Raw genomic sequence first — 24071 nt, forward strand, 5'->3', positions numbered from 1 at the left:
GGGAGAAACCAGGCACTGGGCATGGTCCTTCAATTTCACAGGTGACAAGATTTTCACCTCGAGTTGGCAGCCTCCAAATCATTTCCCATTTCTCCAACTTAGGAGGGAGCTGCGAAAGCCGCAGGCAAATTGGCTGAATGACTCATTTGGTCCTGGCCATTTCCTTCACTCTTAGGATGTTGTTATTCAGGCATAACAGTAATCATCTGCTTCCCTGGTCCTGTCAGCGGAGTCCTCAGGCACGTGATGAAACCTGCCGGCTGCACGGGGCTCCATCCATCCATCCATCCATCCATCGCCCTTCCTGCCTTCCCAGCTTACACTCAGCTTTAAGCTGGAATCTCCAGGCCTTCCCTGGCGCGTACACCCGGGCGGGCGGGCGGGGTGTGAGAGCGCAGGCTGACCGCGCCGGGGCAGGACTGTCGCCTTCCGAGGGGCGAGAGGGCGGGGAGGCCGGGGAGGCCCAGGCAGTCTGGCCGCGCCGAGCCGAGCCCATCCGAGCCAGCACCTTTGGACGCCTGGGTCCCACGTGACTGTCCCCTCCTCCCTCCTCCCAGTCGCGCGCACGGGCCGGGCGTCTCGGCTCCCGCGCGCGCTCGGTTGGTCCCAGTGCCCGGGAGGAGCAGCGGAGGAGGGAGCGAGCCAGCGAGGCGGCCCGGGGAGCGCGCGAGCGGCGGGCTGCCGGAGCCGCCTGTGCACGGCGGCGGCGAGGGTGGCTGTCGCCTGAGCAGCAGGAGCCGGGCCAGCGCGGATTCCGCACCCGCCGAGTGTGATGAAGCTGCCCTGCCTCGCTGCTCCGCTTGCCGCCAGCTGACACCGCCTGCTCCCAGCCCGCCCGCCGAGGGAGGCGCCGCGGGGCCGTGACCTTGGCCCAGGAGGTAAATCGGGGAGGTGGAAGGGCAGGAGGCAGCGCCGCCCCGAGCCCTGCGGCCCCCGCCCCGCACCCAGCCCGCGCCGAGCCTGCGCGGCCGCCCCGGGAGCCCCGCGCCCCGCGCGCTCGCCGCGGTCCACGGTGCTGAAACTGCCGCCCGGCTCCGGCGGCGCCGCGGCGCGGGGCGCGCTCGCCTGCCATTTGCCGCTGCCGTGAGAGCCGAGCAAGGGGAGCTGGGGCTTGCTTGCTTGCTCCTCTTTGGCTGCTCCCTCTGAGGCTTCTGCAGTTAGGTTGCTACCCATGGTGGCCCAGGTAATTGCCCGAGGTTGACCTCGCAACAGTTCTTGTTGCTGGGACCTATTCTGGTGCCTGCTTGCAAAGACTGGGAAGGATTACATCCTGACTTCCGAAGCGGAGTGGGGTGAGAGGAGAGGAAGCAGTGGTTGACAGAGCAGGCAGGTGAAAGTAGGCGAAGCTACCCTGGCTGTGTGCGGGAGATCCAGAGGGATGCAGAGGAACACACGTGCTGGAGAAGGCGCAGGAATGGGCCTCTCTGAGCGCCTGCATGGGGCAGCTAGACAGACACCTGGGAGAAAGTGTGCCGCCACAGAGGGTTGTCTTTCCGCCCTGTTGGGAAAACCTCATCAAGTGGAGGTGCGAGTATTGGAGAGAAAACTCTGTAGTGTGGAAATGGGAACCGTGGGTTTTTTAGGTGAGCATCAAACACTTTCAAAAATGAGTATCCAGAAAATCAAATCATTTAAAACCATAGCCAAATAACTATTTTAACTAAATATTATCATTTCTTACAATTCCCTTGGGGTACGGTCAGTGTAAATTCAGTTGTCTTTAAAAAAATCTATCCCAGTGCCATTTCCTCCGGCCAGCCCCAGCCTGTGAGGGTGCTCTGTGGTGGGCGGGTGTGTGGATGGTGAGGTGAGGAGGAATCCAGAGCCTCAACCCCTGTAGCACTACCCTAGGACCTCACTGAAACCTCTCTAACCCTTTGCAGGGTAGACTCATTCCTGTATCTGGGAGCTGAGCAAGTGTGGGGTGACATGGCCCAGGGGAATAATTATGGGCAGACCAGCAACGGGGTGGCAGATGAATCGCCCAACATGCTGGTGTACAGAAAGGTAAGAATTTCTTCACTTTCTTGGAAAAAGGGAAACTTCTGGCTTCCTTGATGGTTTTTCCCCCAGATCGGAGTATATATCAAGTCTGTGGCTTTGTAGATTTCCCAGATCACCGGTGACTGCACGCTATACTTGAAGATGACCTGACATTCTGAAGTGGTGTACATGTGTACAGACACAGTGTGGTCAGTGAGGCTGGTCGTACTCTGTCCTCACACCACCTCTGCCGAGTTTACACAAATTAATCTGTGGGCAGAAATAACAGCAAGTTTGGGCATCCCACATATTTCATTTGTGATCCATAATTACATAGCATCCATAATAATCTTTAGAAGCTTTTTCTTATACTCTCCCTAAGCATTTAGGTTATAATGATTATATAAATGTATAACGTTTTAAAATCAAAATGAACCACTTTGCAGCTCTGCAGCCAGGGTGAATGTGTCTGTGACTGGATGAGTGGTTTAATGATTTTACTCCTAACTAAACAATTCTAGTTGGTTTTTTTTGGGTCTTAGCCTAAATTATTTTTTACTTTGTGTCATTTTTATGATTTTGCTCTTGGGTATTTATGTTCTGGTGCCATATGCTCATTAAATGAATTTTTATATTCCAGAGTATCTTTTATTTTTTGGCCACAACCAATCTGACAGCTTTATGCATTATATGACAATGCTATCAGCAACAAACTTCTAGACATCGAGCTACCGTAATAAAGATGTATTCGAATATTATGGGCGATTCAGAGAGGTTGCTTAGGTAACTTCACTCTGGTTATGATCAACAAGCTTACTGAATTTAAGGAAGCAGCATTCTTGATTTAACTTCTGTATTAATCGTTTCTATTGCATTTTTTTAAGCGTATTAGCCGTAGTACTTATTGAGCAAGATTTCTTTAGGAAATGATACCTTGAACCTAAGAAAATTGTTAAAGGTTTCGATTAGCATGAGTTCAATGATGAGTGCAGGATGAGTTTGCATTTGTTCATTCAGCTAGAGGATCAGCACCAGTTATGAATAAAAATGAAAAGCTATGTGCTACCTTGACCTGTACTAAATCAAAACTTTCCTTCTATGTGGCCCAGGATCATTAAAAAGTGATCAATGTGTGTGCGGGGGAAGATGGTTATTGCTTTAATGTGAAGATGCATGGACATCACAATGCCAGCTGTCTTTTCTCCAGCCTTCCACACAGTACTATACCGTGTACCTGTGAATGCAGTTTTACATGTCTGGGACAAAACAGTATGCTAGGAAGGAAAAATTGGAGAATAGTTACCTATTTTAGTCTTAACGCGTCCCAACTGGGTAAATGAGGAAAAGAATCCACTTGAGCCTAAATTATTAGTATTGTATTCCTACATTGATTGAAATAACTGGATATTTGCCCATTCTATATAAAGTCAGTTTTGAGAAGAATTTCTTAGGGACATTATGTGTTTTTAAGTTATAATGTCTTTTATTATTTGGTATGACTTTGACTATTGAAATACGCAAGATGTGAGAGTTGTAAATTCTATCTTATAGGTGTATGCAATGTGGAGAGGTGGACTTTGGGTGTAAAATTATGGTAGTTAGCTATTTTTGTTAGGTCAAATGCTATATGTTCTCTCTGTTTCACTATAAAAGATTAAGGGCTGAATTGATCAGACATCTACCAGTTATCTTGATTAGAAATAAACTTAACATAGCGTTAATCCGTGTGTCTCATTTAGTCAATCATCATGAGAATACATGAAAAATGAAGCTAGGAGTTTTAGAAATAGGTACTAGATTGTTTAGTGTACCTGAGATCCATATTGCTAACTTTGAATTTGCTCTGTAACTTACTGCATAGCATCAAATTACCATTAGTGTTGCTTGTAACTTAACAGACTACAATGACTTCAAGGGAGAATAGAATGCCTTACTCTTCTAAGCGTTATTACTTTGTGGCTTAAGCTGGAACTGCTTGTGCCACTTATTCTGCCCTCCTTTATTAGCTCTTTGTTTAGGATTAATGACGCATAAAATTTATTTCTAGAAAAGATTTCCCTGATAAGTTGCTATTGGAAAAAATAACTCAGTTCAGTAAATTTTACTCATAATGCTTAACTATGGATTGCCTGTCTATTTTTTTATTCTATGAGCATATATTTTTTGTTTCTGCTTATGATATAAATAATGATATATAAATGAATACCAGATAATTTTTGTAAAGAAAGACAGTGTCCTTGGTTATCATTTGCTAGTTAGCAAGTCAAATGGTCCATGTCTGTGTGCCTGACATGCAATATGACATCATGGATTTCGTGTGACCGTTTTGCCTCTGTTTCTTGTATCTTACATGGGCTTGACATTTAATATTGTCTCAGTAGAGGCCCAATTTTAATGTGAAGAACAGCAAAGTAGTTGGAGAGGATATGGTTCAAATAGATGTATGTGTTAGGATATTTCCGCTGTTTCACTTGCTTAAAAGAATAAGCACGATGCTACAAATGCTTAGTAATTATGAAGTCAGTCAAAGGTTTATAAAGAACTTCAGTCCCACAGTACATTGCCCAATAACATCAGAGAGCGTGGATAGAGAACTTGCTGTTTCATTGATTCATGCCCATTTCCGCTTCCCTTTCACTGTTGAAACACAGTTCTTGTGAGCGGGTTCTGAAGCAGAAATGTTGATGGTGTTGTCACCATTTTCCCTCCCCTGCAAGGCACCTCTTGCTTACTGCAGGATTCTGGTGACTTACACACACCACAGTAGGGATGTTCTGTGTCCCTTTATCTTGTAAGCTGTGAGGGACACCTAGGAATGTTCCTGTGAGGGATAGGAAGCCGTGAGTGGTTATCAAAGTGGAATACACAGAAAAGAGCTGGGATGTGTGAATTTCTTGTGTCCGTTAGATGTCTCTCTCCATTATAATTGTCCTCATACGGACTACAGGAGTTCTTCCAAATAATGAGAAAGTTCCAGAGATTTTCTTTCCATGGAGAATTCCATAGTGATGTTGTGGAAGAAATGTACAATGAGTGAAACTATGATCTTCCAGGCCAGTGAATGCGCCACAATGAAGGCTACAGGCTGTTAGTAACGCCGCCTCACCATCAGGATTGGTACCCGCAAGTCAGTCTCGGATGTTTGCCAGCAGCTTCTTGGATGAATATGAGGAAGGTCTATAGGTTTAATTTGATGTCAGAGGTATATTTTAAAAATCCGTATGGCCAAAATATTTCCCTTACTGATTTTTTGATTTATAATGGTGCCTTTTTTCGTAAGTTAGAGTGATAATGTCATTTTATGTATTTGAGAGCATCTTATTTAAAAGCACATAAAATGTGAGGCTTGACCACTTTTATTCCTGGGGCCTCCTAGGCTCCCTTCAGACAGGCCATAACTAGAATGGGATTAGAAGTATTTGATTTCCTTGAAAAGAGACCTATCTGGCTGCAACTCGTCTTGGATTCGGACTAGCTTCTTGAAACATTTGTAGAGGTGACATCTTAGAACTCAGTTTTGTTTTTTGTTAACGGGACTCAAACATTACTCCACCTCTTGGTCTGCTTTGAGCAGAACTCTCACTTCTGTGGCAGCACTGGCTGTAAGGACGGCTGAGCTTGGGCCCAGGGTACAGGGAGACGTTCCAAATTTGGTGTCTGGCCAGCACACTGCCCACTAGACAGTATACATCACTTTTTGTCCAGCAGCTGACATTCCCACATTTGAAAAACAAAATATCTAGGGCACCTTGGGGCCAATATTTCAAATTGGCTGGAATGCTGGCTTCTCACTAGCAAGAATGCTCAAAATGACCAATAATTTCTCATATTATTGCAGCAACCGTTTATGCTCCTGCTGTCAGAAAAGCAAACGAAAATGTTTTCCTCATTCACTATCTTAGTGGAATAGCAAACCTGTGCAGCTCACTATGACTCTCCGTCCCCTCCCTTCCCCTCCCCCCTCACCCATTCTCTCCTCAACTTCCATCTAGTCACTCTCCTTCCATTTGTTTCTTCCTTTTTGTTTTTTTCTTTTCAAAACAGACCTAAGGGTAAAGATATAATTTTCCCTAAGATGCTGCTCATTTTAGTTGTAAAAGAGAAAATGATGTCTTTTGTAGAAGAGAGCAGATATCAGCCTCATTTGAGTGTCTGTGATGCACAGCATTTGTGTCGTATCAAAGTTTTAAACTTGGTATCCTATGTGCCATGGGGTCCAATATGTTGCTATATATGTGGTGGTGGCAAAAAAGTTAGTCTTTTTAAGGATAAGATTGCTCCATTCTTGAAGAGCAAGATGGACCACTGGCCTTTCTTACATGAAGGCGCAGTGGGAGCTGTCATCTCAGTAGGAAGATCACCCATGCTGATTGGCTTGACCTCCACGTTGCCTTTTACAGCCATTTCTGAAGCCAGTCTGTCCTGTGAGGGCTCACATGTGTGCAAGACAGACGAGTGACTGGTTTCTTCTTTGGAAGAGACCAAGCCACAGACATTACTATTCTCTTAGTGGTGAGTTAGCTGACGTTTTCTGCATTAACTAACTCAGTGCATCTGTGTCTTCAGGATTGTCCCGTTCAGTCAACCTTGAGGGTGTCAATACTCCTCCTCCTGGAATGCCATTATGAACAGTAACCTTTGACATTTTTTAACCTTAGTTACCTTGATCTCTCTGGGTTTAGGGTGCTATTACCTGTTCGTAGAGTGAAGGATGAGGTGATAACAAGAGAAAGACCCATTAGAAAAGGAAAGAATGTTTGCAAATAGGTAACCACAAAAGGCACGGAGCTTTCAGCCCTCTGATTTCTAAGTTAGGGGCTCAGATGGGAGGCAGGTATCAGGAGAACTGTCTTGCCATTTCTGGAAAATTCCAAAATGGAATGTCTCCTGGAAATTAGATTACTTGGAAGCACCTTTCTGGACTGAGGGATGTTGTCTACTATAAATATGAATTTAATCTGTCTGAATCAAATGCAGCTCTGTTTGCAGTGACACAAATTCTGACATGTGCCCTGAGACAGGAAAGGACTGTCATCCATGTTCTTCCTACTGAGAAGTAGACAGAGACATTTTATGAGTAATAATTTAATGATGAATTTTGGATAATAGTTATCTTGAGTTCAGAGCAGGAAAGCCTTCCATGGTTGAGCTTTTTCCTCACCAATTGTTGCTTGTCAGTGCTATCTGGTGGGATTAAGATAAGGATTTGTGGGCTGTTATTTCCTTCATTTCCCACCTCCAGCTTCCCCGAATCTAATGGATCAGAGGAAAGTACAAAGGCAGAACAGAGAAGCTGTCTAGGGTTTAATGCCTTCTGATAGCCTTTGTGGTTCTCCTGAGCGGTGGGAAGCAGGGTATTTTTAGGTGATGTGGGTGATGGAATGTGATCACTGCAGAGAAAATGGAAACATTTTGGATTTGGACAGTTTAGTGACTTAAAAAATGTTGTCTCCTTGAAAACAGAATTGCAGAAAACGAGCAACACAAATCCGTGGCCTTTGCTCCCCCTTTCATCTCAGTGAAGAGGAGGCGTTTGAATGTCAGGGTGACAGAGACTTCTGTCTTACAAAATATCAATCTAATTATAAAATAATTGTAAATGATAAAGTGAGTACCCAGTTCCTTAGGAACGAAGGCCCGCTTCTCTCTGCCATTTGCCTAAGGCAATATAAAAATTTAACTTACCCTCTTTTTAATTCCCTTTGTCTTGAGTCTAATTCAATTAACAAAGGTCCCAAGATATTGGAACTCTAATAGGCAATCATGAACTTGATTCAGTTCCATTAAAATTGCCACCTGATCTAGGCTGGGAAATATTTTAACTGAGGGGCCCATCCAGAGAGATAAGTTGTTATTCTGTCTTCTGGAAAAATCTATAGGAAAATGGCAGCTTTGTGACATTAGCTGGGTTCTTAAATTAAGCCTTAGAGCCTTCTTATTTTATGTCCTTTCTGATGATTAGTAAGTGAGTCCGTGTGTTGAAGTGGGCGAAGCATGTGCCCGCAGTTGGGCAGTCTTGGTTTTAAATCTTGGCCCTGCCACTGTTTACCTGTGTGGCTGTGGATTAGTGACCTAACCCCTTTCCGTACCTATAAAATGAAAAATAAAAATGTTTCCTTCATGGAGCTTTTCGATGATAAAAAGAGATAGCCTAGCGAAAGTGTCTTTATAGAACCTAACATATGTTAGATCCTCAATAAATACTATAACGATTACTATTACTTTGCTATTAATTTAATGAAAATTATTAAACACCTTGTATGTGCCACGGAATCTAATATATTGCTATATTTTTTGAAATAGGAAAAAGGTGAACATTTTCCCCACTTTCAGTCGTATCTTCCTTGAAGTTAAGAAGGTAGATTCTGTAGGATATCATTTTTATGGTAATACGGTAATAAATATGGTAATTTTATGGTAATATCATTTTAATGGCATCCATGGCGCATCCCAGGATGTCTTTTCACCCACTGTAAAAGATTACTAGCTTCTTTTTTCCCTTCAACTGTAGTTTAGCTCTTGGAGCCCCAGGAATGATGATTGGGAACTTAGTCTGACCTACTCTGATAGTAGTTCTGTTCTTGATTTTATCCCAGCTGGAAGTTCTAGGCCGATGAAAATCCAGAATGTGATGCTCTGTGGCAACACTGTCTGACAGAGCTCTCATGATGGAAATGTTCTATTGGTGTACTGTCCAATATGGCAGCCACTAGCCACATGGAGCAACTGAAGACTTGAAATGCGGCTAGTGTTCCAAGGACTAGAACTTTAAGTTATATTTGATTTTAACTAATTTAAATTTAAATAGTCCCCTGTGGCTAGTGGGTATTGTATTTGACAGCACAGGGATCATGGAATACAAACCTTTGGAAATAGATGGAAGAAATGAAAGAATATGCTATTATTAGCTTGACACTTGACGCACAGTGCTTGCAACAAAGTACCATAACAGATCAACAAAGTTGCTCACAGCAAATCAACAAATGAATTTTTAAAAGAAAGGTTTTAAAGGAAGACCATGGCCTGATAAGGAGATGGTAGATATTATGACAAATGACATCAACTGTCTACTCAGTTTATGGGTTTTTTTTTGTTTTGTTTTTTAATTCTATGGAAACTATCCATAGGCAAGAGGATGGTGCTGCTAAGGTCAGATGACAGAGGTCGTTTTTCAGGAAGAGTAAAGCCTGCAGGTACCATGAATGCACCAGGAAGGGCACTTGCACGGCCTCAGATGATTGGCTGAAGCTGAAAATGTTTCAACAAATCTCTATCTTGTGGCATCTCAGAGATGCATCGTAGCCATTCCAATTCCCAACAAGACTGAAGAAAAACTAGAAGCTTCTGAGTAAAAGAGTATTTTTTTTTTTTGAGGAGATTAGCCCTGAGCTAACATCTGCTGCCAATAATTAGGGAGACGTTGTCTTATTGTTTACCAAAACCAGTTGCTCCCACTGGTAGCTCTGCTGGCTCTTTCGCTCTGATGAGCTACAAGGTTCGTGCAGAAGCATCTCTCAGGGAAGAGGCGTTACAGGTACAGCCCGCAGTGAACACACTGTGTTCTATGTTGTCCTTCCTTGCCTTGGCTAACATCGATTCCCGGGGCCTTTCTCAGGGTCTTCTAAGCTCCCTTCTTCATCCTGATTAGAAGGGAGGAGAGGGGCCCGCCGAGGGGCACAGCAGTTAAGTGCGCATGTTCTGCTTCGGTGGCCCGGGGTTCACCGGTTTGGATCCCTGGTGTGCACATGGCACCACCTGGCAAGCCATGCTGTGACAGGCGTCCCACATATGAAGTAGATGAAGATGGGCATGGATGTTCGCTTAGGGCCAATCTTCCTCAGCAGAAAAAGAGGAGGATTGGCAGCAGATGCTAGCTCAGGGCTAATCTTCCTCAAAAAAAAAAAAAAAAAGGAAAAAAGAGAGTTTTAAAGTGATTGGAATCCTTGTTGAGAATTAAAGTTGGAGTATAAAGGAATCTGATTTTTTTTTAAGCTCTCTTCTGTCTTACATCTCAGGATGTTGAAAGGAAGGCAGAGAGCCCATGCGGAAATAATAGCGATGGAGGTGCAGCCTCAGAGTCCGAAGGGCTTGGTGTGGATTCCTACTCCACCCCTGGCCAGCTGTGTGAGCTTGGGCAAGTTTCTCAACTTCTCTGTTTCATTTTCCTCATAAGATTAACAGAGACTACAGAGTTATTGAGAAGATGAAATGAAAGACAAGTGAAAATGTCTGACTCAGAGTGATTGACAAATAATACTATGGACTCTTTTTGGGAATTGTGGAAATTACTGGAACTTCTTGCAAGAAGAAACTTTGCGGGGCTGGCCCCGTGGCCGAGTGGTTAAGTTCGCGCACTCCGCTGCAGGCGGCCCAATGTTTCGTTAGTTCGAATCCTGGGCGCGGACATGGCACTGCTCATCAGACCACGCTGAGGCAGCGTCCCACATGCCACAACTAGAAGAACCCACAACGAAGAATACACAACTATGTACCGGGAGGCTTTGGGGAGAAAAAAGGAAAAAATAAAATCTTAAAAAAAAAAAAAAAAGAAGAAGAAACTTTGCAAAACACTTCCTGTCAAGTCTTGCCCTACTTGCTGAGTGTCTCTATGACTGTAGGTCATTCAGAAGCCCAGTTGACATGATTTCCCGTTTGGTCATTGCTGGAAGATGTCAGGAACAATATAAATCTACATGACCTTCCTTGGCCACATAAAGCTTTTGAATGTCAGGCAAACTGGCTCATTAGAAAGTTTTCTCTAGTACAGAAATCCATGGAAAATTTTCACCCTTAATATTTAAGATGACGTAGACCAAAGCATTTTGAAGAAAATTAAGTACCACATAGAGAGAACACGTTATTACTAAAATTTTTCTTGCTGAACGTTCCTAGATGCATTTCCTCTGGAAATTAATGCCATTTGTCACTTGCTTTAAGTTTTATACTTAGTATTTTGTGTTCTGACTTGTGGTTTATTGTTAATTGGAATAGCCGCCATTTATTAAGTGTTAGCTTGTGTCAGTTCCTTTACGTATATTACCTCTTTTCCTTAAAATAATGTTGCATGTTTATTATTAGTATCCTATTATTCTAATAAAGCTGAAACCCATAACTGCAGACTGAGTGACCGCCCAAGATCACGCAAGGATTAGTGGCAGAGCTGGTGAGCTCCTTGGTGGTGGAGACGTCTATCTGTCACTACTGTGTTCCCAGCACCTAGATAAATGGCACGTAGTAGGTGTCCCTGAATAGTGATTGCATAAATGCATAACTGAATGAATGAGCAAATGAATGAATCCTTGGTCCAAAGACCCTAATCTTGCCTCTTCAGTGTGCTGCTTCCAGTTAAATCAGTGAATGGTCGAGCCACTCAGAATTTAGTTCCACTCACTACATCTACACTGAGCCTTGGCTGTGGTCGAGCACTGTAGTGGGCACTGGGAATCGGGCTGTGAGATAAGACAGACAGGATCTGAGCCCACACTGAGCTTATTGTGCAGTGGTGAAGACGGATGTCAGGCAACTTATCACGGAGTGATTGATTAATGCCATGAAAAGGGAAGAACTGAGTGACATGAAAACTTATTTATTTTGGGGTCATCTGGTTTCGATAATAAATATTATGTTGATCTATGTCTTCTATCAGTTGTGAGTGCCTAGCAAGGTGCCCAAGGTCTTATGGTCTCTGACACTTAGTAAGTGCTCAATAAATGAACTAAAATGAGCTAAGCGAATGTTGAAAATTCTCAGGGCCTTCCTGAGACAGATGAGGCAAAGGTGTTGATCTTATCCCTTAGAAACCCAAATGTCTCCTTCCGTAGGCTCACAATCAGGCTGACAACTGATTGTGACAACTCAGTGTGTCAGTTCTGACAACTCAGGATGGATGAGGCTGTCCTTAGCTAGCAGGAAAAGGGAACGACATACTCCTGTAGTTAGAGAACTGTCTTTGTTAAGCTTAAGGCTTTGCAGTCAGACTCCTGGGTTAAAACTGACTTAGTCCTTGTGAACTTGAATCAAATCACTTTGCCTCTTTGAGTCTCAGTTTCCTCATCTGGACAATGGGGATAAGAATAATAATAGGTTATTATGAGGATTACATAGTGCAGGTAAAGCCTGGATAAGTAGGAAACTTTCAGTATATGTTAACTATTGTCTATAAAAGCTTAGAAAAAAGGAAGTGGATTTTCCTATCAATGGAAGAGATGACATCTAAGGAGCACTTCCCTTTAACAATTTTCTTTTTTACACATTGTAGAACTTGCTGGGATGGCCAAGTGGTATGTTCTGGCCAATGAGATGTAAACGGAAGAGGTGTGTATAGTATCTAGGATGGGCCCTTAAAGAAAGGAGACACACTTTCCTTTTTTCCTTTTTCTCATTCTTGCTGGCTAGAATGCAGTCGTCTTGGCCAGGAGGTGGAAGCTGAGAGTTGTTGGTGGCGACAAGAGAGAACAAACCCGGGTCCCTGGTGATTGTAGAGTCAGCCTACAAACCTGAGCTGCCTACATCAACTTGTATGTCAGAGAATAATTAACTTATGTCTTCTTTTCCTATTTGTTTTAAAGATTTTACTTTTGTAGAGAAGTGGTAGGTTTACAACAAAATTGAGAGGAAGGTACAGAGATCTCCCATATAGTACCCCCTACTCCTACCTGGCTTCTTCCACTATCAACATTACTCATCGAAGTGGTACATTTTTTTTGTTTTTTTGAGGAAGATTAGCCCTGAGCTAACTACTGCCAGTCCTCCTCTTTTTTGCTTAGGAAGCCTGGCCCTGAGCTAACATCCATGCCCATCTTCCTCTATTTTGTATGTGGGACGCCTACCACAGCATGGCGTACCAAGTGGTGCCATGTCCGAACCGGCAAACCCCAGGCCGCTGAGAAGCTGAACGTGCGAACTTAACCGCTGCGCCACCGGGCTGGCCCCCATTTTTTTTTTTTTTTTTAATCAAGGTTGAACCTACATTGACACATCATAATCGCTCAAGTCCATAGTTTACCTTCAGGTTCACTCGTGATGTTGTACATTCTATGTATAAGTATATAACAACATGTATCCGTCATTATAATATCATACAGAGTATTTTTACTGCCTTACTCATGTCTTATTTAAGATACTGTAATTTGGGTTTTCTGTCACAACCAAACTGATCTAACCAATTCAACAACTATGTCCAGTGCCTTTTATTTTTCGTCTTTAAGATAGTAAAAGGACCCGTTTTATTTGAAATGTTTCTTGTTTTATTTTAAAAATAACGTATTTACTGGCTAGAAATAAATCTAGCTTCTTTTCAACAACTTAATTTAGAAATTTTGACGTAGATTAATTATGCATATGGTTTAATTTAATTTAGCAAATATTTATTGAACACTTCTTATGTGCAAAGTAATCTACTAGAAGTGTTGGGGGATAAAGAATCAGTGATGACAACAGTATGTTCTTTATCAGAGCACTTGGCAATCCCAAGACTGGAGGAGCCACAGGTTTACACACACCATCTCCTAAAATTGATGGCGCAGTTATGCAATTTTGAAAAATTCCTATTTTCCTATAAGGAAAGGTTATTTGCCCATATTAAAAAATAAATTCAAATAAAAACCATCTGATTAATTTTACTGCCAATTAAATATGCTAGGGGTAAGAGGGGAAACTTGAAAAAATTATTTGAACTTATTTTTTTACCCTAGAAATTGGTTGCTCGTGAGATTGGCTCTATAGCGGAAGCTGGTCTTCTTGCAGCGTCTTCGCTGGCTTGGAAGTCTAGCTGATTTAAGAATGAATCGTTTTACATAATAAAACAAGTGCTGAGTAAAGTTGTGGAGGTCGGCCAGTCCTGCCTGGATTCACTTGAACACTGGATTGGAGCCTTATTTTATGTTTAGAAGCGTTGTGTTGATTGTATTTATGTAAAGTAGTATGACTGCTCCCCTCGGTAGCATCTTTGGTGGAAATTGTGCATTCTTAACCATGGAGATGAGGTGCTGACTTGAATTTTAACAAAGAGAGTCAAACAAGTGCCATGAAAACAATTTATTTAAACCATTTATTCCATCAATCTGCGATGCCTCAGCATATCAAAGATATCCACCCAACAAAGCAAAATATGGGCATTTCTGCTGTAGCAGAGTACATTCCTTTAAAAAAAACCCCACACTCTGCAAAATCACACACTAAAAATAACTGGCATTTTGAGGGAAATAGCATTGGAATACATCACTCAAAACGTTTTAACCACTCAAAACATTTAATGTTATAATTAAGCATTAACCAAAACAATAGCGATCTTATTAAAAGTACAAGCACAGCTATAAAAACATGCTAACTTTCCTATAAATAAAGAAATAACAGAGTCATACAAGACTGTCTCTTTGAAAAGTAGAGAAGAAGGTAGCATGATGGAGGAACATTTAAGGAAGTATTGGGGTCTGCCGAATTATGAAAATGGGACAGAGGGACATGAATGCCAGAATTCGCAGGAAGAGGAGCAGTAGCAGGCTTAGCAGGAAGTGGTTTTGGCTCCTTCTCTAGTGTTTGCTTGTTGTTTTTTACAGATATCTGACAGAAATGTGCACTAAGCTCTTTTGAAACCTAGCGTTTAGCCAGATTGAGCCAAGAGAAAGAAGGGGCTGGGTGAGCAATGTTAGGTTCCTGCATCCTTGCTGCACCCGCCTGCATGTGGGTGCTTTGTGTCTGGCTGCTGGGTTGTGGCGGCACAAAATATAACATGCTAAGAAAAGCTGTGCATGAAGTTGTGCAAATTCCATGTTGGACTGATAGGATTCCCTGATTTACCAAATGTGACTGAGCTAGTTCTTGTTGCAGAAATACGCTCTACATAAAATATACGTGCATCAAATAACCAAGAAACTTCTCACTCTTGAACTGGGGAGGCCTGAGAGTCAGGCTGAGAAACAAAACAAGTGTGTTTGGAATAAGGAAGGTACAAGGAAAGGAGGCAGAGGAAAGGAACAACGGAGAAGAGGAAGGCAGAAACGGGGAGGCGGATGTTTTGAGAACCCGCCATATGCCGAGCTTGATTTTGTTTCATTTTCATAACAGTCCTATGCGATGAGTACAGGTCCCCCATTCTCCAAATGAGGAAGATGAGGCCCAGAGAGGGTGAGGATTTTGCCCAAGATCACACAGATGGAAAATGGTGGTGTCAGGATTTGAAATCATGTCTGTGTAACTCCAAATCCCATGTTTTCTGAACTGTATCAGGTGACTTCCCTACTAGATTGGAATATGGACTCTAAGCCCATGTGTTGAAGGCAGTGGGCTACCTGCTGTGGATTTGTGAACTTGAGAGAATCTTTAAAGCTCCCTGAGCCTCTTTTTCCTTACATGTAGAGGTGCTGGGAATAGCCACTTCAGAGGACTATTGTCACAATTATATATGATAACACATGTGGAAGCGCCTTGCAAATATTAAAACATTATACAACAATAAGGTGTTTTGTTTTCCCTCCACAAAGTTTCCAGCTCTTTACATTAAAATGATTGTGAACACGAATGGTTTTCGGAGTACAGGCTTAATAGTTTATATAGTCACAAGTGAATAAAGAGAAAGAGGAGGGTTCTGGGATGAGGCAAAGCTGTTCAGTTCCGAAGAAAAATGCACCTGGGAGTTAAGAAAGCTGAAGGAGGACGTATTGACTCCAGCTGCAGACTCTGATGAAAATTATCTGCAAAGCCAAACAGGTGGCGTGTCATTGAGTCCTGTCTAGAGGGTTTGGCAGGAGCGATGTTGTTGTTGTTTGGATTCCTGTATTTAGAGATCATCTCTCCCCTTGCTCCCACTTCTCTCCCCATCCTCCATGTACAGACATTGTGTGACTAAAGGTTTGAAGCATGACACGGAATGCGTGGTGGGAGCAGGCCCTGTCATTATATTTCACAGAGAGTCCCATGGCCTTAGAGGTGGGGCTCAGGAAGGCGGAGTGCTCAGGGCGGTCTTGGGATGGCTCAGGCGAGGCGTGCCATGGAGCATGTCCTTTCTTAGCTCTGCTCAGACGAGTGGCCCTAGAGCTCACCTGATGCACCCTCAAAGTGTTTCGGTCTCTCTCCTCCTCAGATCATTCAGGCAGTGCCGGGACGACCCTTGAAAAACTGGTCTGGGATAAGGATCTTGGTGCTAGTATTGATCTAAAAAGCATTCTTTTTAGAAATTTTGGATGCTAAAATAAGTGCAAAGAAGAAATAAAACCAATCATAATCCCACTGCTATAAGATAACGACTATAAAATATTTGAGCAGTTCTATTAGATATATGTGTGTGAGTGAGTGAATTTATACAAATATAAATATAGGAGTGGCGCGCTGGGGCCAGCTTAGACAGGCTCACCCATCTCTCCCCAAGGCCACGTTCAGTGGGGCCTGTTGGCAGATTGAAGCCGGCCGAGGTAGGAGCATTTACACCATGGGAATTGGCGAATGCTGTAAATCAGGGCTCCTTCGCCCGCTTCCCCCTCCTTAAATGTTGTTAAATGTTTACCAGCACATCACTCTGTGTGTGTATGTGTGTGTGCGCTTATCTGTCTTTAATCTTTTGAGCTTTTTAGGAACAGGATCTGTGTCCGATTTCCCTTTGTGTCTCTAGAGAAGCGAACACATCACTTGGCAGATTTTTAGTGGATATTTAATAAATGTCTGACAGATTAAGGACCGTATGAAGGAAGGAAGGGTTAGAATTGTGGTTAAAATTTTTACAACAAATTCAATTCGTTTGTTGACTAATATTTTATTAATAAGTAGTTCTGCAAACCAAGAAGAAAATGGCAGTTTTGCAGTTTGCTGTGTAACTTGTTGGATTCATAGTGACAGTGTTTGCTCCGATCCCAGGAGTGTTAAATGGCCATTTGAGCCTCCACACAGTAGAAAACGCATTGGACTAATCTGAAGTCCCTGGCCCTCACCTTGCTCATCATTAGTAGCTGGTTGGCTTGGACATTCTGTCTGGGTCTTAATTCCTCTGTTTGTGAAACATGCGTGTGTCCGTGAGTGTGGGAGGGGTAGAGTTGACAGTTGACATGCAGGCAACTTCCAGGCAGTGCTGTTTTCAAAATATGATTCGGGGTACCAGAATAACTTCCCGCTCTCCCCTGGGAACCTGAGAGATGTAATTCACCTCCCAAGGTTGCAGACCTCGCCCCTAGCCCCCAGCGCCCCCCCACCTTGCAAGTGGGCTCAGTCTTTAGTTTCTTGCTGTTTAATTTTATTTGGTTTAGCCCTACTTGTTAGTGTGGAGATTGGAATAATCAATGTGCACGAAATTAATTGCCCCATGAATATATTTTTGATTGTTTGAAACGTTAGACTGGCAGAGCCCGGCGCCCCTGCCTGCTGATTTCTAATGACTCCTAACATGTCATAATTTAATAGCGCTTGTGGAAAATAAATGTTTGATTTCTTTATATTTGCTTATATTAAAGAGTCTTCGTGTAACCCAACTGTTGACTCTTGCAGTGATTTTGTAACTAGACCTACTGGTAGGGCCTCTTGTCAAGACATGTCCTTTTTTACTGCAATTTTGTCTTTTATAAAAATACAGAATGGTCATAGTATTCAAAGGAATATGAAATATCCATGGACTTTCTTTTGCTACTTTAAAAAGTACGGTGTGGAGGAGAATTTCGTCAGTTGGGAGGGTCCTGCTGTTTGGGAGGAATGCTCAGCTTGCCCCTTCCCCGCCCTATTGCCCTGCAATGTACAAAAGCGCTTTCTAACTTTCGCTGGTGTCCAGGCATAGGGGGAGCCCCTGCAGGACAGGAGGCTGCCTCTCCGGGACGTGTACCAGGTCAGTGGGACTGACCATTTGGGTGGCGCGGGAGTGTTACGGAGATCGTTAAAGCATTACACCCTCTCCAATGATCTTTATGACCCAGCCAACCCCATGACTGAGGATGAATCCTGCTCTTTCAACCTTCGCCCTTGTGATTCATGGAAACTTTCATCGCTCTTTAAAGGCAAAAGATGTCCATCTCAGTTAACCATTATCTTCATAACGTCAGTCGGGAAGCTGAGAATTTCCAAAAGCTTTTGCTTTTCTCACCCATCATCTGCTTATTCTAGATAGAGATTTGATCTCTGCTTTACTTTTTTTTGTTGTTTATGGAGGGAAGTAAAACACTTTCAAGAGTGTATATATATAATGAATTTCACCGACTTATTCCACCAATATCAGATTTCTGAGTGAGTTCTTTTGTGATTATGGCTTTTGTTTTGCTTACTAGTTGTAGAACCAAGGGGCTGGCCTCGTGGCATAGTGGTTAATTTTGCGTGCTTGCTTCTGCGGCCTGGGGTTCACCAGTTCAGATCTCAGGTGCGGACCTACACACTGTTTATCAAGCCATGCTGTTGCAGACATCCCACATGTAAAGTAGAGGAGGATGGGCACAGATGTTAGCTCAGGGCCAGTCTTCCTCAGCAAAAAGAGGAGGACTGACAGTGGATGTTAGCTCAGGGCTAATCTTCCTCAAAAAAAAAATTATAGAACAAAGCAACGTTCATAAAACTGTAATATTGTAATTGCTGTTTATGTAGAACTTTCACAGAAATGTATTAAAATGGAGAAACCAAGGACTAATTTTTCTACTGAAGAGATGAAAAAACTAAGATGCAAAATAAGTGGAGAATTTTTGTATTAATAAATCTAAAACTCAAAATGGCCTTTTAATAATCTTGCTAATAGATCATACCACCTATGTAAATAGTTTTGATATTCTTAGAAAATATAAGAAAATACAGCATATTCCTTTAAATCATTGTTAAGTTATTGAGATTTAAGGAGTCAAATCATGACTACTAGGCGTAGTAAAGGATTACCATAGCCTAACATTTCAGCAGTATTTCGAACTTACAAAGTGCTTTTACAGATGTTGTTTCTTTGTAGTCCTCACAGTTATCCTGTGGGCATCATTTTCTTTATTGTATGTGGTAGATGAGAAACCTCACTCTCAGACTTAGCCAAGATGATAGATATGGGGACGCAAATCCAGGTTTTCTAACTCGCAAAGTATTTCTCATTCTCCCAACCCGAGTCTCTTATCCCTCTCCCATCTGGCTGTCATTTTGAATATATTTGTTGTAATGGACTCAAAGTAAGATCAGAATGATCTAGACAAGATACATCCAGTCACCACTAGAGTACCCATGGCAAATTTTCACATGGGAAGAAACAGATTTTGTGAAGTTACTCTCACCTCAGTAACCTCATCTCACCCACTGAATGTTTTCCTGTTAAATCCAGTAGCCTGGCAGCCTTCCAGAGGTGAGTGGTGGAGACAGCCAAGGGACACAAATGACAATATGATAGTAGTTGATGCCCTTAAGGAGTGCATGTGTCTACCTCTCTGTTGATCCTCTTTGGAGATTCTTTCCAAACTATAGCTCCTGAATTTCCTCTCTGAGAAAGACTCTTGACAGCATACTAAAACCTTCTATTTGTCTTCCTTCCCCCCACCAGGAGGGGGTGAGTTGACACAGACTGGAGGGTGCAACTCCAACATCCTTGTTTACTATTTTGGAATAAAACTCTCCATCCCTTGCCGGAGGTGGTGAAAACAAAGACTGGTGGGGAAATGGGTCTGTCGACAGCATTCCTGTAATGACAGACACGCTCCTATATGGTTAAAGTTTACATTTTCATTTTTTTCCCCTTACTCCTGTTATTGTCAATTTGCAGGGAGGATTCAGAGGCTTTATTTTTTTTGGCATTCCAACTAAACTCGCCACTAAGTTCAAGCTGCCAAGAAGTTTCTGCTTCTGGTTTGCTTACCGTTGTGCAAATGGAAGACATACACCACAATCAAGTTTCCAACGCAGTTTGCACCATCAATTAGGTTTTCTCTCAAAGGGAAATGTTTCATTGTTTTACATACTTCCTAGGCAAGTGTGAAGGGGCTGTGGAAGTTGTCTGATTCACTCCTGCCTCCACTGCCAGTGCCAGAATTTTCTCCCCTCTGTGTGACCTCTCTTAATAGAAAGGAGTCCACGTCCTCAGGAGGAGGTGATGGTCAGACACCTCAAACTACTGCAGTTCCCTACATTAATATAAATCTATGTTTCTGGCACTCTTTCTCACAGTTATAATTTACATTTCTGGTTTTACATAAGGTATCTAACCTCTCTTTCACGCAAGAGTACTTCATCTATACAGGAATGTCCGTCATGGCTTCCCCAAGCCTTCTCTTTTCCAGGGTTAATGTTTCTGTGCGTTTAACCATGTCTCTCGTGATGTGGTTTGCAGATCCATTCCCTCCGTGTTGGCTGTCTCTGGATAGACTCTAACTGGCTGATGCCCAGCTTAACTCTAGTCCTGTGCTTCCAATGTCTATGACTATGCCTCATATGGTTACTTTTTAAAACTACATGGTACTCTTTGGAGTAAATATTTAAAAGTCAGTCCTATAAAAAGGTAAGGACTGGAGTGGAGGCTGAGGGCACAGTGAGTGGGAGGGAGATTCAGTGTGAAAGTAACACCAGAACAATGTTAGAAGCTAAACTGTTTTATTCCTGGGCCAACAGAATTCCTCCGCCATCTGCTGAACTCCCCAGCATTTTATTGATGTCTCTCTTATGACGCTGATCATTTTTCATCTCTGCATTACCATAACTCTTTGTGCTGTGAATGAATGAATAATCCCCAGGACTCCCTAACTTGGGATATCTGAGTTTAAGCTATATTGCTCATTTTGCTTCTCTGTAAAACACTGCTGGTCAAACTTCTAGCTGGCTAATAAAACTACCCCAAGCTTGACCCGGGAGTAGTTGTTTACTTACATCTCTCCTGTTAGGAAGTCTGTAGTTAGGTGAAACTAGTAAGTAAATGCAGAAATAAAATAGCAAAAACAATCGCTAGTTTCCAGGTCTAAACTTAGTCTCATAGTATATAAAAGTGAGTACTAGTAATAATAGTGATATTAATAAAATCAATAACAAGAACATAACAGTTAAAATGTACTGTTCCCTTACCATATGTGAGGCCTTGTGCTCAGCACCTTACATGTGCTATATAACTTAATCCTTACACTCGTTGCAGATTTGAAGGTAAGGAGTGTGCCAGGGCTAAACAGCATGTGGCAGAGCCAGTTCAGAGCTAATTTTTTTTCCAGCTCGTTCTCTCAACCGTTATATTATAAGGCAATAAATTCAATAGGTTCTCAATAAAGTCTCATTAGAATTCTTTTTCCCTGAAAAGGAAGCTAAGAGGTCTTGCCATCTTAGTGATGACTTTCAGTTCAATAAACAAGAACATGATGGGTGAGTGAATGTTCCACCTACGATAGTACCTCTTTCTTTTTTTTTTTTTTTTTAAAGATTTTATTTTTTCCTTTCTCTCCCCAAAGCCCCCCGGTACATAGTTGTGTATTCTTCGTTGTGGGTTCCTCTAGTTGTGGCATGTGGGACGCTGCCTCAGCGTGGTCTGACGAGCAGTGCCATGTCCGTGCCCAGGATTCGAACCGACGAAACACTGGGCCGCCTGCAGCGGGGCGCGCGAACTTAACCACTCGGCCACGGGGCCAGCCCCTAGTACCTCTTTCTTAAAGTAGACCATTTCTCTCATTTTTGATAGAGAGGATCTGAAGCTGACAGCAAAATCGTATGCATATTTGAAATGCCTCTTTATTTGGTTTTTGACAGCTGCTGGAGCAAATAATTAAAATAAAAAAGAAGGAAAAAACCACTAAAGAAGAATACACATTTCATATAGGAATTATGAAAAAGCCAAACTGAACAGTCAGAGATGAACTGACGGGCTAATAAAAAAGTTTGCTGCATGGAAATAGAAACAGGGTGTTATTTTGCTTTGTTGTGTGGAAGAATGTGCCTTTCAATTCTAGGGTGAAATACCGTTTCCATAAGCAAATTCACCCCCAAGGGTGGCTTGACTAGTAGAGAGCACAGTGGAACTCTTACTATGCATTTTCGGGACGTTATAGTTGGTTATTGCATGAATGTTTTCAGCAGCTTTTTGTTTTATCAAACCTTTATGCTGCCGGTCCTTCTTTAAGTTCTACTTTGGTGATTGATTATTTAAGCTCAAACGCTGGCTTTATGTTTAAATCTGTTTAATTATGTTTTATTAAATTCAACTCAGCTCTCCACCATGTTGATTTTTTTTTACCTGAGATTATGTGGTATATCCCTTTTACTCTCAGATGCATGACAATGTGCCACTGAAAGCTGATTACATCAGAGGACAGAGCCCTGGGGCCTCGCTTTAGTTAGAAACTTGTCACCAAGTTTTCATTGACTTATTTTCCAGCGTTTTCTGGTGTGCAGCTGTAAAATCTAATTTTTAAGCATCATGTGTCTTTTGTATCTACATATCCACCAGGAGCACACAAGAAACTTTGTCAAATGTCTTCCAGTTCACTTACATTCCCAGAGCTAAAGAACATTGTCCTTTTATCTAGTACCAAGGACAGCACCACATTGTCTCGCAATTAAGGACCCATGGGGACCTACTCCTTAAGCGGTTATTGATGATTTTTAGCTACCTTATGCTCATCATGGAACACCATTAAAGAGAACATATGGTATTCTAACATCACCAAACCCTGTGTGGAAGATGAGCTCTTCATTGTCTTATCACAGCCATTAAGTCACCCATGAACTAGCTGTAGGATGATGCTGGAAGGAGACCGGTCTGTCACCATTGGTGATGGGCACCCTGTCTGTGAAGACCTCCAAGCAGCTGTAACTGGGTTCTCAAGCATTTAGATATTTAAAACCCCTCATGCAATCAAGTGCACTTTGCATATTTGCATAGCTTCTGATCTTCATTGACAGAATGCTTTTTGCCTCTCTTAAACAGGCTTTTCTCTCTTTTTTGATGATTACCTTTGTATCCTGTCAAGGTAAATTTGGAAATGATTCTGTAATTCCCTTGAAATCTATTGACTGCATTTGTAACTCACTAGTGGACCGTGGGTATGGAAGATTTTGGTGTGGATACAGGTTTCAGTCAAACCCCTGAGAACATTAGGGGATAAACGGCAGCCTGAAAGTTGGCCAGTGAAGAAGGACAGCTTGGTGGCTAGTGGCATTTTACAGAAACGTGTTTTATTAAACGGAAGTGTACCAAGTACGTAACAAAAGTGGTTCCTTTTATCTCTTTATGCTGTCCATGAGGGAAATGAGAGAAAGTATTGAAGATAAACGGTAATGATTTCTATTTCATATTTGTTGTTGATTTTTAGATGCAAGTCTGTGCATACGTTTTTCTGGAAGAAGAAAAAAAATCTGTATATCCCTGGTAGACAAGTTTCCTGAGCATCAACTGTGTTTCCAAGGCATTTCCACAAAGAAATTACTCCACTGGGGATGTATTTTCAGGCAGTTAACAAAAGATAAGATAGCTCTTTCTGAAATGTTCATATGGAGACCAAAGATTTAATAAACTGAGTGTTACAAGAAGACAGCATAAGATATTAAAGTAAGCATCTCAGGCATTAGCAAGCCTAGGAGATGAACACGATTGCTGGGGCGCTCAGCTATCAGAGATCAGGACAGATAGCCGTGATACAAGTTGGTTATGGGGCATATGAAAATTTGAGGTAAGAGCAGGTGAAAGGTTCAAAATTCAGACCGATTAAACTAATCTGTGTTAAAAATTAAGTTAAACTGCTAGCCAACAGTGTGTGGTTGTTTGCGCTCAAACTGGCACAAGAACTTGGTTTGAAAACTGTCAGGACAGATATTAATACCAGATTAGATGTGGATCCGGGCCTGTAGCTTCTGATAGTTAAGCAGCTTCACCCTGGCTTGGAGTTGGTGAGTGAGTCGTGGTCTTTTCCAAAGCCTAGATGGTCAAAAAGCCATGGGGATCAATGGACCAGGTAGTTCAAAACTTTTACTTTACATATGAGGAGATGAAACTTTCTAGAAGCTAAGTGATTTGTCCAAGGTTGCTAGCTAGTTGCCAAGCTGACTCTGAATACAACCACCTACCATGTATCAAAATATGTTACCATGAATAGATTGCTGTGAAAAACTAGGGTGGTTTTTTTTGTTTTTGCTGAGGAAGATTTGCCCCAAAGCTAACATCCATTGCCAATCTTCCTCTTTTTGCTTGAGGA

General features: G+C 42.3%; 1 protein-coding gene across 1 annotated transcript in view; it reads left to right on the forward strand.

The window, feature by feature from the left end:
- Positions 1 to 605: 605 nt before the first annotated feature.
- Positions 606 to 24071, forward strand: part of RGS7 (regulator of G protein signaling 7) — a 498621-nt gene continuing 475155 nt past the window's right edge. The window contains exons 1-2 of the mRNA XM_046679301.1: positions 606 to 878; positions 1884 to 2007. Of these exons, the coding sequence (XP_046535257.1) occupies positions 1930 to 2007 (78 nt within the window). The 5' untranslated portion in view covers positions 606 to 878; positions 1884 to 1929. The remainder of the gene's footprint in view (positions 879 to 1883; positions 2008 to 24071) is intronic.

Source organism: Equus quagga, chromosome 12 (genome assembly GCF_021613505.1).
Source record: "Equus quagga isolate Etosha38 chromosome 12, UCLA_HA_Equagga_1.0, whole genome shotgun sequence".
NCBI lineage: Eukaryota > Metazoa > Chordata > Mammalia > Perissodactyla > Equidae > Equus > Equus quagga.